A 17887-nucleotide genomic window follows, 5' to 3' on the forward strand; every position below is an offset into this window, starting at 1 on the left:
CAATATACACTTTTAGGTAAATTGATATACAGTTTCTAAAATACGTTTTTTTACCGGTACACATTATATAGGTAGGTGATACACATTTGGCAAATTAAGTCATCTAATAAGCCAATATGTACCTGTAGGTAAATCAATATATAATTTTTAAAACATGATATTAACCAATATCAGCACACATGCATAGTTTTCTAGTTTTGTCTATCATAAAAAAATTATATATATATACTATTTCTTAGATTCTATGAACTCTTAAGTTTAAGATCATAGAAAAAACAGAGGAATTTGGAGGAGAAGAAAAGAACTCGAAAGGAAGAAAGAAAACCTCATGGTTAGGAAAGGCAACTTGACAAGAAAGAGGATAGATGGAGAGGCTCGACGAGGAAGAAGAAAATACTGCATGTGATTCTCTTTTCTTCTATTTTTTTTAGAATTATGGGACCGACGACCCTGTTGGTAGGAGAAGTTTTTGACTTTTAGGTTTTTGCTTTAATAGGGGCACTAGGAGAAATATGAAAAAAATAAGATGCATGCTTTATATTTTCTTCTTTGGTGCCTGTCCCATATGATTTTTGTTCATGTACATCAGAGGGAGTGTTGACTGAGCTGCAGGTTCAACTTAACATAAATTTGATGTATCACATTCTATATGTGATTTCAATTCTTCCTAATTAAAATGTGTGATCTTGAATTCTGATGGTTGGTAATCTCTTGTTCCAAATCACAGCATACAAATATCCTGAGAAGATCAAGTCATGCTATCGAATCTTTTGATCTCTCCATTCTTTTTCTCAATATTGATCTCACTATCCAACACAGCTGTATTTTGTACAAGTAGTAATCTTTTATATACTTGGTAGATTAAGGAGTGAGTTGGTGATCAGTTCATTGGTCTGGTTTTGATTTCTATTTACTTCACATATTTATAACTCAGTTGGATATTTGAAATTAGATGAAATTGGAATTAGTAATGTAGCAAGTGGCAAGCACAAAATCAGATGCACATGCTATGTATTTTTAGGACTTGTGATTTGATGCGCTACTTGAACTTCTGTGCATAGTTTGGTACTACCAATTTTGTTATCCTTCTTCGGAAGCTTTTAGCTGGGCTGTCTGATACTACTCCACTGAAGTTATTGATGCTGGATAGCCTCAACTTATGCTGGCTTGTTAAGAGAAAAAGATGCAACCATGGATGCCTGGTAATGTTGGAACAAACAGTATAGAGATGAGTTCATTCATGAAAAATCTAACAGTAGAATTTAAGAAGAAACATTTTGAGACAGCAGTACGACAGGCAACAAACTTTGAAACAAATATCTTGTTCATTTTGATTTAAGCTATCAAACCCCATATCTCGTTATCACAGCAACACACTGGAGCTAAAAAATATGAACGGTCTCATGCAGTTCTTGGCTAGTTCAGAAAGCAGCACCAAAACAAGAAGCTAATGGTGGGATACATCCCAAACCTTCTCCTCTTGGAACAATGCCTGAGAACTTCAGTTCAAGAAGAAGAGTAATTTACCTTCCAAATAGTAAACTTCACTCAATTACATCATGCAGGATCTGATTTCAAACTTTATATTCTCATAGATACAAACTACCCTAATAAATCGATTCGATGCCACCAAAACAAGTTGCAAATTTGCAGCACAAAACTATTTACAAACATCACACAACATCCACCCCATGACCAAGCTTTCTTTGATTTTTTTTTTTTTTTGGGTACAACGGCCGCCCATACAGCTCTTACATGAGTAATGTTGGGGCTTCAATCACACTATTCTTATCACAGGGAGAAAGTGCATAAGCCAAAGAAGACCTGTCGACAGCACGAATATTTTTGTCCAAGGACAAATTGTTCAGTAGGAGATCCAAGCCTTTGAATCCCTTCAAACCGGCGCGCGCCCCGTGCGCCACCAGGCACAGCGCCACCTCCGCGTGCCCCGCCTCCACGGCACACCGTAGCGGCGTGTATCCCTCGTGGTCCACCGCATCCAGCTGCGCTCCGCCGTCGATCAGCGCCCTCACCACCTCGATCCGCCCCTTGAACGCCGCCCGGTGGAGCGCCGTCCACCCGTTTTGGTCCCTCCCGTCCACCGCTGCCCCCCGCGCCAGGCAGCTCCTCACGCTGGCGACGTCGCCGCCGCGCGCTGCCCGGTGGAGCGCGTCGCCCAGCCCGAGCGCGTCGTAGAGCCCCGCGTGGCCACCGTCGATGGCTAGGTCGAACGGTGTCTTCCGCCCGTCTCTCGTCCGCACGAGCCGAGCGTCGTAGGCGGACTGGCCGATCAGGAACATGGCGACATCCAGGTACCCGCCGGCAGAGGCGCAGTGGAGTGGGGTCCACCCGCGGGAGTCGGCCCGGTCGGGATCGCCGCCGCCGGAGGCGACGCAGAGGCGGACGGCGTCTAAGTGCCCGGCCGCCGCCGCGGCGTGAACGGGCGTCCGGCCGTCGGGTCCGGTGGCGCTGGCCCAGGCCGGGTCGGTGCAGGATCCGGCGAGGAGGGAGATGAGGTCCGCGCGGCCGGAGGCGGCGGCGGCGTGGAAAGGGAGATCGGGGGCGGCGGGGTCGACCCGAGCGCCGGCGTCGAGGAGGGCGGCGACGGCGTTGGAGCTGCCGGAGGCGATGGCGAGGGCGAGGGCGGAGCGGCGGTCGTCCCCGCGGACGGCGGGGTCGGCGCCGGCGGCGAGAAGGGCGGAGACTAGGCGATGGTCGCCGGCGGCGGCGGCGGGGAGGAGGAGGGCGGTGACGGAGGCGGGGGAGCAGGCGGAGGCGGCGCGGGAGAGGAGGAAGGCGGCCTCGAGGGAGCCGCGGGATTGGAGGAGGGAGCGGAGGACGTGAGGGCCGACGAGGGCGACGGGGAGGACGGCGTCGCGGAAGACGGTGGCTTTGGCGGGGGCGCGGGAGAAGAGGCGGAGGAGGGCGGCAGGGCTATCGGGCTTGCCGGTGAGGAGGAGGACGGAGCGGACGAGGAGGGAGTCGGGCGGGGAGGCGAGCGGGGGGCTGGGGGATGGGAGGAGGAGGAGGGAGAAGGTGGTGGAGGAGAGCGGTGGGAGGACGGCGACGGCGGCGGGGTGGACGGAGAAAGCAGTGGGGCGGGTGGTGGAGAGGTGGACAGCGACGGCCATGGTGTGCATGAGGTTGGTCACGCGGAACGCGGCGGAGGAGCACCGCTGCGACGGCCGGAATTCGATCTCCAGCTCCTTGGCGTCCACGCTCACCAGCCGGTCCATACCAGGCCCAGTTTGGAACGAGGAGGATTGCAATTCCAGGGATAGGGATAGTTATTCTCTGTATCCCACCCAATTCCGTGGCGGTGGTGGTTGCTGAGGGGAGCGGAAATGGGGGTTAAGGGAAGATTAGACTTTAAAGGAAGAAGATGACGGAGATGATTAATGCTGCTAACAATAACTATAACCAGGAAATTGTTTATTCTTTAACGTAAGAATTGTTTATTCTTTAATATAATATACAAAGACGACGGTGGAACAAGGTTTTGTCTCCTAATAAATTTTAAAATTCAATGCCATTAATAATATTACTATGCTGATTCCTATATTTTGTTTTTATTTTAATTTACTTTTTTTCAATCCTATATTTTATGTTTTGGAGAAATAAAATGGTCAAAAAGAAAGAGGGAGAAGGTGCCTGAGCCTGAGCTCCTCTTGGCCGACCACTGTCCGTGTGTGAAAAGTTTGGAGAAAAGCAGGAATAAGTCCGCAAGTGGTAGGGACTACGCTTGGGTGCACTAATTTCTGAGAAACTACTTGAATAAATTCACCAATTAACAGTGAGAATGGGAGACTTACAGATAAGACTCTCTAAGCTTTTTATCTCAGGGTTAGAATCTAATTTTAGCTTTTTTTTTAGGGCAAGAGTCCTATCGGATTTAGACTTTATTTTGATTGTCCTCAATCATCCTATATTTATATTCTTAATAACTTTTTTGTATCAAAGATATTAGAGGTGCATAATTTAAGAGGGAAAGAAAGTGAGCACTTCTTATTTCTTTGATCTGATTCTTCTCTTTGCTATCAATATTATTTTTTCATTGTAAGCATTTGATAGATTTTAAGTATCTTAATTTCATGTAAAAGAATTTGCAGATTCATCTAAACTCCCTGATCGACCTAAGATGGTCAATAACAAATAAAAATTAAATGTACGAACAAAATTTAAAAACTCTAAATGCAACCAAGGTATTTCCCTTTTGTCTACTTATCAAATTACAAAGAATTATAGAATGCCCATTTATTAGTTGATTTAATTCTTCATACTTATATTGAACATTAGAGTTTAGGAAAAATTTTGAAACAGGGGTCTAAGAAAGATGTCGAAGAGACAAAGGAACAAACAAGATATTGTTGTTTTTTAGGTGAACTATAAAAGGAAGGCGATGATAGGTTAGAGTATATGGATATACTACAAGGTATATAACTGTCTTTGTAAAAGGATATTTCTTTGGAAATAAAACTCTTTTTATATTTTTTTTAACTAAATCCTACTATAAGTAAAATTTGAGAAAAGCTAGTAAGGCATGTCTGGCTTTTCTTTGCCTCGTCAAATGAGAGTATTTAGCTTTTCTGGTAAAAATAGTTTTTGTTTAGAAAATGCCAGTTACAACCAATCCTCCCTTCTCATATGCTAATATTCCTCTCCTTGTCTGTTTGCATTATATCTAGAACGATTATGATATAAAGGCCAATACTCATGACGTGGGAGGAGTGGGGTAGCTATATTTATCTTTCCATCACCCATGATGGGAGAGGAGGGATAGCAATACCTAATATGTACGAAAATAGTAGGCTTTGCGCCATACAATAGTAAAGACCAGCATCCAAGATGAGTAAGTTTTCATATATTGAGAGAGGACCTCGCAACACATGAATAAATCCAGCTTATCTTTAATTGTCTTTACTTTATTTTTATTTCTCGCTCGTAGTTTACCAATAAGACTCTAAATCTATCTTCAGAAGTAGTAGCAGTAGTAGATCACTTCAATCATGGCTCCCGCCATATTTTATCCTACCTCATCTATCTTCTTTCAAACGAGCTGTGCGACAATAACGAAAACCCACGCTACTTTCATCATCTTTTTTGATCATCCTATTTCTAACTAATTCAATCCGGTGGCATGCCCATTGTCACAATTTTTTTGGCGCATTCCTATCTCCATCCCTATTCCTCCCCTTCCGCCACTAACCCTGATTCTCTCCATCTATCTCACACAAACCCCTACCTTGGGTGATATCTTTCATTCCCCGAGACATTAGCCCCTTCTCATCTTCTCTCTGGTTTAAATTACATAAAGTTGTAAGACCGAATCTACCTTGATTCTTTTTCATCCAATGGCAGTTTATCTCCAGCCTCATCAATTTTAAATAAATATTCCTGATGATATAAGTAATTCATGAAAACAACTTCAAATTTAGAAAAGAAATCCAAAAAAACTTTGTTAACTTCTCTTTAAAAAATGGTAATACATCGCCGTTCAAATGGGAACCTGAATATGAAAGAAGCATAGAACAATAATGGCAAACATTGAGAGTGACTGGAGAGAAGTAAAATAACAAGAGCCTACATAGAGTTTGTTACTATGATTAGTTCTCTCATTGATCTGTTATTTATTTATTCTTCTCAAAGAAGCATAATAGTTTTATCAAACTCCAGATACTATGCCTAGATGATAAGAGAGGGGAGTAGAAGTGTAAATGAGAGAAGATATGGAGATCTCTTGGACTATAAGGGACAATTTATTGATACTATGCCTTCATGTAAATGTATTAAAAACTATAAGGGACAATTTATTGATACTTACATGGTACTTTCAAGGACATCTCTTGGAAACACTAAAGACATATCACGAATACTAGCATCATACAAACTTTAGGAGATACTATGTAGAAACTCTAAAAGACATGACTACATGAAAACTCCAAACAATATTCATGAATATTTAATTAATTAAAAAACTTAACTATTAACCTGTTGACTCTTTGATCATTCCACATAGAATGCCTTGTAGGATTCCATATAGGTTGAGTCAAGTGGTACCCAAAAAAAAAACACAACAAATTTAGGGTATTTCTTAACACTCTAAACTAGAGGGCATGGTAAAAATGTTGCTCCTCCATTTTCATGAAATCTATTGCATGCATCACTAAAAGAAACAAATTTCATGTCCATCTCCACGAATGTGAAGGGCTTGTGAAGTTCTTTTGCTTGCACCCATAGTATCATCACTTGAATATGCTCTAACTTATTTGTATATGCAAATCATCACTCGAAGTTTTTTTTTACCTTGGAATTTTACTTGTTCCACTTGATTGAAAAAAACTTCCAATATATATTATAGGACTTTATATTTTTCTATGTTATATTGGTTGCATATGAAAAATGATTTTTTTCTTGAATTTCTATATTCTTGTGCAATTTCAATTCTCTAACTTCTCAATATTCTGTTTTGTGATGTATTCAAATTCCTCTAATTTGCAATCTTCTCTTCTATTTTCTCATCTTCTTTTACACTTTTCTTTACTGTCTTCTTTTTCACCACATTCTTTTCTCCTGATCATTTTTCAAGTTTAGCATTTTATACATTTCCAACCTTGTATTCTTGTTCAATCTCTTCAACATATTCTTTTCCATCCTTCTCACTAATTTCAACTTCTTCCATCTTTACATTTTCTCTCCTAATCTTTTTTTTTTCTTACCCAACTTCACTCTCCTCTTCTTCTTCCACATCCTTTTCAACTAATTGTTCATCCAGTTCTTTCAAAAATTAATTACCTCAAAATCTACTAACCAATAATCTATTGGTAACGCTTGATTCTTTGTCACAAAAGCATGTCAATTTAAGCTTCTCCCATACCTGACTTGGAGACTTTTGATCTTTGGCATGCTACCAAACTTCTTGATGCACACCTTTTTGCAAATTCTTCCTTTCTTTCTTGCAGTTTCTTTGATATGCAGCCTTCGGGCTTCTCAGTGACATCTCATACCTCACAAACTTGTACTAGAAACTTGTTTGAACACTCCGAAGTTTGCGGTTTGAATGTATAATTTCTCTTGGGCGCAAGTCAACTCCATCTTCTAGTTTTTTCCCTCCTCTCCTAATGGATAAAGTGTGTCTTATTGGAGCTACTTTTAGCTTCTCTTTTCTTTTTTGCCACAACAATGACACTCGGAGCTTCCTTGCTCTCGAACAATCATTTATTGTTGTTTATCTTTCTCTTTTACCACCTTGTTAGCTTTAAGGGATTGTTTGATTCGCGGGAAGCATTTTTCCTTTTAGAAATATGATTTTTGGGAATCAGGTTCGTAGGAAGAGTATACTTAGGAAATTACTTTTGGCATGTTTGGTAGACCATGGAAAAGTGACAAATTTCTAAAGTGCTTATGTTTGGTTGACTATCCACTTTCTTGGGAAAGTTATGTATAATTTCTATTATGCCCCTAATAAAAATTAGGTTTTTAATGCCTCTTTAATGCTTTTTAATGCTGAAGGGTATTTTTGGGAAAAAATAAAAAAAATGAGTGATTCCCGCCTCATGGAAAAGTAATTTTCCCATGTTTCTCATGGAAAAGACTTTTCCATGAAATATGGGAATCATATTCCAATGGGAATACAACTTTTTCTTCTCTTTTCTTTGAAAACTCCAACCAAACAAGAGACATCTCATTACTGTTCTGTTGACCATAATTTTCCCCCTTCTTGTCCCGCGAACCAAACGAGCCCTAAATGTGTAGTGGGCTCATAAACTTGAGCTCTAATACAAATGTGTAGCGGGCTCGTAAACTTGAGCTCTAATACCATTATATTGGGGGCAGCGGAAGCATCAAGTTCAACTATAATTTTAATTGATATGGTGGTAGAGAGTATGAGAGGGTGGATGGAGCATAACACTCTAATATTGTTTCATTCTATCACTTTTTCCTGCTCGATTACTTCGTTACAAGATATCCCATTACATGGTTTTGTATAGTTATATGATGACTCTTGATATACCCCTTACATAAACATACTAGAACATCTCAGAGACATTTTTTTTTTAGTACAACGGCAATTCACACCTGCCCAAGATGGGTGCAGCCTAGAGAGACAATTATTAATACTTACAAAGAACTTTGGAAGACGCCTCTTGGGGACCCGGCATATCATTGATACTAACATTACATAGACCCTAGAATACATCGTGTAGAAACTCTAAGAGACATGACTATATGAAAACTTCTAAAGATATTCGTGAATATTCACTTTATTAAATGACTCAACTCATGTGACTCTTTGCTTGCCATGATACTTAGACTATTCACTGGTCGACCTTTTGACCGTATCATATAAGATGCCTTATAGGATGCCATGTAAGTTGAATCAAGCGAGAGCACTCTTAAATTTGATTTGATTATCCAACATTCAGGACGTACAGAGTTGGTGAACTATTCTACTAGGGGTATCATGGAAAGTCTTTATTTTAGGAATGGAAAATGCCAAATTTCTTTAATTGCCAGGATTTGCTAGTTGGCAATAACCAATCAAAAAGCATGAGATAATGCATAGAAAAACTAGCGTGTGAAAATATTTTTACTTATTTGAATAATTTACCTAGATTATAAATTTAGCTTCATTTTGTTTAATGAATTTCTCCATTTGTTATTTTTTTTCATTTGCTACTTACAAATCTAATAAAGGAGATTCATTAAACCTTGAAAGGAAGAAATCAAGATCTTCGATGAACAAGCAAAAAATATCATTATCATTTCTATACAAAACAATATAAAAATGATGATGAATTCCTTTTCTTCTCACAGGTTGAAGATTGGAAGACCAATAACTATTCCTAAAGACATTTTTCCTTTTGAGGCTCCTCCTCTTTTGCTTGTGGAATTTGAGGTGGTCCTCGACATCGAGCTAGGTAATTGAATCTAATTAGTTTTATTGCGGCGGAATTTGGGCCGAGGTGGGAGTGCAGCTCAGACGACCCTATGGTCGGTTGGAGATGAGCTAAGCAGGTTGGTTGAGGTGTCAGGTACTAGTCTTCTCTGCTGGGTAGCTTGCAAAGTCTACTTGCCAAAGAATTTCCGACAGAAACCTTTTGCTCTCCTTATATAGGGAAGCTACTTTGTCATTATCTAAGTCGACGTGACTTGCAATGATGGATAGGCAGTAGCCGATAGTACGACTGCGATATGGGTGCTAGTCCACGTAGGCGACAGAATGCGCTAGTGGGGTGCAGGACATAATGCCGCCGCTACTGCGGACTATAAGAGTTGTCAGTTGTTGGGACTGTTAGCCCTTGTCGACCATGCCAATTATCCTGCCCGGTAGATGACTCCTCAGTCGATCGCTCTTCGGTTAGGGCCAAAGAGTTCATGTCGGATGGTCGGCTGCTCGACTGTAGATGAGGTAGTTCTCTTTGGCTTACATTCGAGGTAAAGGGAGATATCTGGTTTGAGGTTGAGGTACTTCTCCATCACCCCCCCCCCCACTTTCGAGGCCGACCCGCACTCTGCAACGACCCTTGGGAGGTCGGAGCGTGGCGTTGCAAAGCACATGATGCATCGTGGGTTCCTCATGACTTCATTCTAGTTGTTTCCCCCTTTGGTTAATGTTTATGTAGTTGGGGGATGGGCCCTCCTTCTAGTGCCAATTTGTTGTCGCATAATTTAGGCAGAGGTGGGAGTACAACTCGGATGACCTTGTGGTCGGCTGAAGATGAGATGAGCATGCTACTTGAGGTGTCGGGTACTAGTCTCCTCCGTTGGGTGTTATGCAAGAAGTCTTTCTGCCGGAGAGTTTATGGTGAGGACCTTCCGATGTCTAAGTCAGAACAACGGGGCAACAGTAAGGAAGGGAGAGAGTTTCAACAGAGGGTCACTCTATGCGTAGAGTTGCATATATATTGCATACCTGAGGTCCCCCGAATTGCTCTCCTTATATAGAAAAGCCAGTTTGTCGTTACCTGGGCTGACATCGTATGCAATGATGGTCAGACAATGGCCGGTGGTATGGCCGTGGCGTGGGTGCCAGTCCACGTAGGCGGCAGAGTACACTAGTGGGGTGCAGGACGTGATGCCGCAGCGACTGCAGACTACCAAGGCTATTAGTTGTTGGGACTATCACTCCTTATTGACTTGTGCCAATTATTCTGCCCAGCCGATGACTCCTCGGTCGATCGGCTCTTTGGCCGAGTGTTGACTATTTTGGACTTTGCTCCAAATATTGGTTTTTGAGAGGGACCTATTTGCAAAATGACATTTCATTATATAAAAGGTACATGTTACCTCTTTTCCCGTGGGATGAAGGGCTTTGTTTTGTTTTTAGGTTGAAAGGGTTTTTTCAGCCGCCGCCGCTCCCATCTTCTTCCTCTCGTGCGCTCTCGGTCTCCTGGCAACATCTGACTTGGTTTTCCTTCTGTCTTCACTCGCTGGAGGCTTTCTTCCTTCTTCCTTCTTCAACCGTGGCTTCTTCCTGTGGCTTCCCTGTTTCCGTGAGCCCCTTTCTTCTTTGCTGTTCACAGAAATTGCAACAAGGGAAGGTATGGTTTTGATACTCATTTGATCTACCATTGGAGCCGTAGAAAGGTTGATTTGCATACTACACTTTTGATCTATTATTGTGGCTGCAGAAGGGTGATCCGATCAGGTTGTTTCTTGCTTTATATTTGGTTTTATATTGCCTCATATTGTGATCATTTGGCAGTCCATATTTTGGGCTCTTATGTATCTATGTTTGTACCCTATTGGGAAGATTGATATAGTGGATTGCTCCTCCTCCCCGTGGATGTAGGCACTTGCTGCCGAACCACGTAAATTTGGTGTCTTTGTGCTTATCTTTTCATGCCTGTGATGTGTTTGATGGAATGCCTGAATGAGACTAATTGTTAATTGGTAAGCCGGATACAGTGAGTTTTGTGCCCAGTAATCTCAACAATTGGTATCAGAGCTATGGCTACTGTTGGGCAACAAAATTCATCTAGGGCTAACGATTCGGCTTCTGTTTCACATTCCACTACCATAAGGCATGAAGTGGCTGTATTTGATGGCACAGGGGACTTCTCACTATGGAAGGTAAGAATGAAATACCTGTTGGTTAAGGAGGGTGTAGCAAAAGCCCTCAAGGGTATGGATGCAATCCCAGGAGATAATGAGGCTGTCAAAGAAGAGATTAATGAGAGAGCACTAGGAACTTTGTTTTCGGGTTTGAGTGATAAAGTCCTGCGAAATGTTGTGGATCTTGATACAGCTAAGGGAGTATGGGAAAAATTAGAGAGTCTATATATGGCAAAATCCCTTACTAATAGATTGTATTTGAGGGGAAAGTTGCACACATTTCGTATGGCAGAAGGGACTTCACTCAAAGATCACTTGGATGAGTATAATAAGCTCCTACTTGATTTATCAAATATTGGTGTTGAAGTAGATGAAGAAGACAAGGCTTTGATCCTCATCTACTCATTGCCTAAGTCCTTTGAGCATATTACTACTACTATGCTCTATGGAAAAGAGACAATAAGTCTTGAAGAGGTAGAAGCTACTTTGTTATCCAATGAGCTTAGATTGAAAGTACAGCTACAACATCAAGTTCAGACTCCAGCTCAAGGACTATAGTTAGAGGTAGAGATGAGCATAAGAAAGGTGGACAAGGTAGAAGCAAATCCAAAATCAGATCAAAGTCTAGGTCTAGAAGACCAGGTGTTTGTCACTATTGTAAGAAATCAGGCCACTGGAAATCAGAATGTAGACTACTACAGTCTAAGAAAGAGAGGGAACAAAAGGATAAAGGAACCGTCTCAGACTCGGCAACGGTTGCAGTTTCATCAGCAGGTCACAACAGTAATGATAATGATGCAATATTTACAGCTGCTTGCAGTGTCAGTCATCCTGATACTTGGATTGTGGACTCTGGAGCATCTTTCCACATGACACCTCATAAGGAATGGTTTTCTTCTTTTAGATCATGTGAGGGGGGCACCGTTCTTCTTGGAGATGATGGTATTTGTAAAGTGGAAGGTGTTGGTACAGTTCAAATTAAATCTAATGCAAACACTATCGTGACTTTGAACGATGTCAGATATGTTCCTCAACTAAAGAGAAACCTTCTCTCAGTACATGCATTCGATAGTGCAGGTTTTGAGGGCAGATGGGGTAGAGGATCAATAACTATCAATAAAGGAGTATTGACTTTATTGAAAGGGAAATTGTGTGGGACCCTTTACTATTTGGATAGTAGTACAATAGTTGGACAGGCTTCAGCAGTACAGTCTTCTACTGAGCAGTTGACACACCTGTGGCATCAGAGATTGGGCCACATCTCAGACAAGGGTTTACAGGAGCTGAGCAGACGTGGTTTGCTAAGTGGTCAGAAGGTTGGTGCACTTGGATTCTGTGAGCATTGTGTGTTCGGAAAACAACACAGGGTCAGCTTTTCTACAGGCGTGCACAGGGCAGCTGGTATATTAGATTATATTCATTCTGACCTATGGGGACCAGCCCCAATTACATCTAAGGGTGGATCTAAGTATTTACTCACTTTTATTGATGACTACTCCCGCAAAGTCTGGATATACACTATCAGAAATAAGAGTGATGTGTTTGACACATTTAAGAAGTGGAAGGCTATGGTCGAGAGGCATACTGATAGGAAGTTGAAAACCTTCCTGTAATGTCCGGGCCCAATACAGACCGGGCCCAATACTGTAGGGCCCAGTTGAAGGGATTGGGCCAGGGTGAGGGGTTAACAGCCTTGCAGGCCCAGGGAAAAACCAGAATGCCATCTTCCCCGATGGCTGAAAAGACAGGACCACCAGGTGGCCAAAGAAGAGACCCCCACAAGCATGCACAACCAGAGCCCGCCACCTCCTCCTCCTCCTCGGCAGCTGAACCCTGAGCTGGCCTGAAGGGAGGGGCAGGTGGTGGCTCCCGAAGCACTGAGGAAGGAGAGAATGCCACCTCTCCTTGGGGTCAAATCCTAAGCCAAGCTTTTATAGCCCAAAGCCTGCAAAACCCCCCGGAACCTTGCATCTACCCTCCCTAACCTCTAACCCCCTGGAATTGCTGTACCAGGAAGCTAGTCCCAGGAGCTGGAGGTAGAAGGTACCCGCAGCCCCAGGAGAGGAAGGAGGGACTGTGAACCGAAGTGATACCCCACAGCTTCAACCGACCACAAGAAAAGGTAAGGCTCTGTAAGTAGGTCTCTAGGCAAGGACAGAGTGGAGGTACCCCTCTGTGGGGTATTCTCCCCTCTGTTTCACTGATGAAACAGAGGGGAGGAGACTGGCACAGAGAAGAGGAGACCGGCATGGGAGAGAAAAACAGGAGGAGGGCCGTGGGTCGGACCCACGGGCTGCGGGCCGGATCAACAGGCCGCGGGCCGGCCTGAGAACGGCCCAAGCCGAGCCCAACGCCACCCGGGCCGAGCCCAGCCGGACTCGGCCTGCGGGTGACAGGCCCCGGCCATGGCTGCCCTAGGGCTGAGGGGCAGCCAAGGGCCGCCGGGTCTGCCGTGCCGGCGACCAACGCGGCCTCAAGGCCGCCAGCCCCAGCCGAGCCCCACCTCTCCGCCGGCCGAGAGGTGGTGGCGAGACTCCCACAAGAAAAAGGAAAAAGGGGGAAGAAGGAAACAGAAGAAAAAAAAAAAAGAAAAAAGAGAGAAACATTAAAATACTTACCTCGGACCACGACCTTACCTCGCCGTGGTCGGAGCCGGTGAAGACCCCCGGAGGAGGTCCGGCCTCGACCTCGCCTCCCGGCCCTCCCCTCTCTTCTCCGGCATCACTTCGGAGAAGGGAAGAAGGGGTCGGCCTCCCGCCGTCGTTGCCCGAGGGAGGAGAACCCTTTCGGCCGATGGATCGGGGGCCGCAGCATCTCCCCGGTCGACTGCGAAGGAGGGAAGGCGGCCGGGAAGGGGCTTCGGCCGGAACAGGAGGGAACCGGAGGCGGAGGAGGCCGGGAAGGGCCTCGGCGGAAAGCGGGGGAGACGAAGAGACCGGAGGAAGGGGAAGGTGGAGAGACACGGGCGAAGAAGGGGGCCGAAGTCTCTGGAAGCCCCCGGAAGAAGAAGAAAGAAAGAAAGAGAAAAAAAAAAAAAAAAGAGGGGGAGAAGGCCCTTAACGGGCTGCCTAGCGGGTCGGATCCAAGTTCGGATCCGAAACCCGTTAGGCCCAAATAAATGCAAATAGGTTTGGGTGAGCCCAATGATCCAAGCCCAATCGAATTAAACGGGTCGACTAAGCCTGATTGATGTTGGGTCTGAACCCGACCAAGCCTGAATGAACCCAAAGTAAGCAATTGGGCTAAATGTGAACCCAATTAAACCCAATTCAGCTGGGTCCGAACCATGTTCATAACAGGTTGACCCCAGCAGGCCCAATTAGCCCTAAAACAGGCCCAGACCAGGCCCAATTAAATTGGCAGAAGGCCAAATTGGCTAGAAAAAAGTGGACTTAACCACAAATCAGGCCCAACCTTTCCCTTAGGGGCCCAATCAGGCCTGGTAGACTCAAATTTACTTAAATTGAGCTAAAATTTAGGATAAATAGAGGATAATGCAGGTCTTATATGGTTCTAGGAATTAAAGACCCGCCGTCTGGACTCAAGAATTGACAACAACTTATTGTAAGTAATCTATCTTAATCCTATCGTAGATCTTGCATTACGTTTTATAAGATGAACCAGTGTTTTTCATATAATTTGAATTGTATGCATGATTAGTGAAGAATGTAAGTAACCGTCCTAATCCTGTGGTGGATCATGTCATGTTATTAATGTTTTCCTAAGCATTTATTTTAAGTATATATGTTTCATGCATGATATGTTACAATGCATAAGTAACTTGCATGATCCCAGAAGCTATGGCTATGTATGCAACATGATGATACTGATATTTTAATCATGCATGTAAGTTTATAAAGTCTTAGCTAGCCCAGAGGCACTATAATGGGCTCAAAGATGCTACTGAGAATGACTGAGCTGCCATTGGCTGAATAGTAACTGAGCTGCCCCGCCAGTGGCTGAATAGTAACTGAGCTGCCCCGCCAGTGGCTGAATAGTAACTGAGCCTGCCCCGCCAGTGGCTGAGTTGGAATTGGGCCTGCCCCGCCAGTGGCTGAATAGTAACTGAGCTTGCCCCGCCAGTGGCTGAATAGTAACTGAGCCTGCCCCGCCAGTGGCTGAATAGTAACTGAGCTGGCCCCGCCAGTGGTCGAGTCTGACTTCGCAGTAGCATCCGAGAGAATGGACCACGGCATGCCGGGGGCACGGTTTTATATGCATATATTATGAAAATTTTGTGATTTGCACTACTACCTTGTTTAAATTGCATACATATTATACCATGATGATTATTAGATAAACATGCATGTCAGCTTCTCAAATCCTGATTTACATATTTAGCCTACTGGTTGATCCGGTAGGATTATGCAGGATTACTTACTGAGCCGTGTAGCTCACATCTGTTTATGCTTCGTTTTCTTTCAGATCCTCATCAGTGATCGCCACCAGATATGTTTTTATTTTGTTACAGAGCTTCATATTTTTGGAGAAGCTTATATACTTTTGTACATTTGAATAGCATAGAAGTTCTGTATTTTTGGTTTCAAACTTGAAGGTTGTACTGCAAAACTTTTAATATATATATATAAGTTTGAATCCTTTTGGCTACCTGTTACCCCTGTATGAGGCTGCGTGCTACTGTGGGCGATAGTCGGCAATAGCACGGCCGTGTCACGGATCCGGGTCCGGGGCGTGACATTCTAGTGGTATCAGAGCCTTAGGTTAAACAATAGGATAACCATAAAATGCCTAAGGAAAGGGGTAGTTAAGAATGCCACCGTCATAGAAAATGTTATAATATGCTAGTTTATCATAACCTCACTTTAAAAAATTTTTGACTGCTAGGCGATCATTAGGAAGATATGGACGACGACCGGAGACCACCCTCCCCGGAGCCTAGTGAGCAGTCGGTTCCCCCAGATACTCCACGATCTGCAGCAGGTCAGGCAGGCCTAGCCGGAGTGTACCAGCTTATGGCACAAGTGCTGCAACAGCAGCAGATGATGCAGCTGGCCGCTATGCCACCGGCAGGCACCTGCTATGAGAGGTTTCGCCGACTAAACCCTCCGACCTTTGAGGGTGGGCCTGACCCTATGGCAGCAGAAGCATGGATCCGGGAAATAGAGAAGATGTTCCGAGCTCTTCTTTTCCCCGATGAGGTGAAGGTCCGGCTGGCGACCTCTATGCTGACAGGAAACGCCGAATACTGGTGGACGGCCATGGAGACGGCTTATGCCGTTGACGGACTTACATGGAGGGACTTCAAGAGGTTGTTTTACAACCAATATTTTCCGGATTCAGTCAACCAGTCTAAGCAGAATGAATTCTTGGCGCTGACCCAGACCGACCGGATGTCTGTTCTGGAGTATGCCAATAAATTCAACGAGCTGGGACGATTTTGCCCCCAGTTCATGGAGGAGGAGAGAAGTAAGGTGAATCGGTTTGAACAGGGATTGAGGTACGGGATTCGATCCCGAATATCCTCTCATCTGTTCTCAAGCTACAAGGATGTACTGGACCGAGCCTTGAAGGTTGAGGCTGACCTGATACGGTCCGGGAGGGAGAGAGAAGACATGAAGAGGACCCGATCGTCGGGAGCTCAGAGTAGTGGATCCGGGGGCAGCAAGGGGTCGGAGCCCAAGAAGAAACAGAACAGAAGCTGCCCCACCTGCGGTAGGAACCATGGCGGACCCTGCTTAATGAAGACCGGAGCTTGTTTCTCTTGCGGGCAGATAGGACACATCGCCCGCGACTGCCCGAGTCGAAAGAAGGACGAGCCCAGACACACTGCACCTGAGGACCAGAGATCGAGGGGTAACCCTCGAGTTTTCGCGCTGACTCGACAGGATGCCAGTGCTAGCGATCAGGTGGTGACAGGTACACTTCTGGTCAACTCGGTTCCTGCCCTCATTCTATTTGATTCTGGTTCTATGCATTCTTTCGTGTCAGTTAGCTTTTTCAGACAATTACATAGCACATCTGAGAAATTAGTGGAACCATGGCATGTTGCTACACCCCTTCAGAAAACCGTAATTGTTGACACTAAATATGGAGATTGCATAATTCAGATAGGGGAAAAAGAATTAGAGACAAATCTTTTACAGCTTGACATGCAAGACTTTGATATTATCTTGGGCATGGACTGGATGTCACAGTATCACGCCCACATTGATTGTTACCACAAGAGGGTGGTATTTCGGATACCTGGGGAGCAAGAATTTTTTCTTTCAGGGCGACATACCCCTTTAGGGTGCTCCCACATTGCACTTCATTTCCGCTTTGAAAGCTGGAAAGGCTCTGAAAAAGGGGTGTATGGCCTATCTGGCTTGTGTAAAGAATGCTCAGAAAGAGATCAAAACTGGTGGATATTCCAGTAGTCAAAGAATATCCGGACGTTTTCCGGAGGAATTACCGGGATTACCCCCAGACCGAGAGATCGAATTTGATATCGACCTCACACCAGGAGAGGGGCCAGTCTCCAAGGCTCCTGATTAAGCAAAGGCTTCAGGCTGCCAAGACAGACAGAAAAGATGGGCTGACAGAGGAAAAAGGGCCTTGGAATTTTTGGAGGGGAACCTTGTCTTCCAAAAAAAAAAAAAAAAAAAAAAAAATTTTCCATCGAAAGGTATCACCCGATTCGGAAGACACGGCAAGCTAAGTCCTCGCTACATTGGCCCATTCGAGGTTCTTGCTAGATTAGGCAAGGTTGCCTACAAATTGGCCCTACCCCCGGAGCTATCAGGCGTACACAACGTCTTCCACGTCTCCTTGTTACGGAGGTATGTTCCGGATCCCAGCCATGTGGTGCCACATGAGCCTCTGCAATTAAATG

General features: G+C 44.3%; 2 protein-coding genes across 2 annotated transcripts; one reads left to right on the forward strand and one right to left on the reverse strand.

Annotated features, from left to right (window-relative positions):
* Positions 1–1152: 1152 nt before the first annotated feature.
* On the reverse strand, positions 1153–3374 carry LOC103721039 (protein VAPYRIN-LIKE-like). Its single transcript, XM_088713703.2, has one exon. The coding sequence runs from the start codon at positions 3234–3236 to the stop codon at positions 1752–1754; it is 1485 nt and encodes a 494-aa protein (XP_088569829.1). The 5' UTR covers positions 3237–3374; the 3' UTR covers positions 1153–1751.
* Positions 3375–14758: 11384 nt separating this feature from the next.
* LOC148699610 (uncharacterized) lies at positions 14759–17432 on the forward strand. Its single transcript, XM_089928250.1, has one exon. The coding sequence runs from the start codon at positions 15918–15920 to the stop codon at positions 17430–17432; it is 1515 nt and encodes a 504-aa protein (XP_089784376.1). The 5' UTR covers positions 14759–15917.
* Positions 17433–17887: the final 455 nt, after the last annotated feature.

This window comes from Phoenix dactylifera, chromosome 17, assembly GCF_051530095.1.
Source record: "Phoenix dactylifera cultivar Ajwa chromosome 17, Ajwa_hap1_PhDact_Kaust_v1.1, whole genome shotgun sequence".
Taxonomy (NCBI): domain Eukaryota; kingdom Viridiplantae; phylum Streptophyta; class Magnoliopsida; order Arecales; family Arecaceae; genus Phoenix; species Phoenix dactylifera.

Coding starts and splice junctions, on each gene's coding strand:
- LOC148699610 (XM_089928250.1), top strand. CDS start 15,918: ATGGACGACGACCGGAGACCACCCTCCCCGGAGCCTAGTGAGCAGTCG.
- LOC103721039 (XM_088713703.2), bottom strand. CDS start 3,236: ATGGACCGGCTGGTGAGCGTGGACGCCAAGGAGCTGGAGATCGAATTC.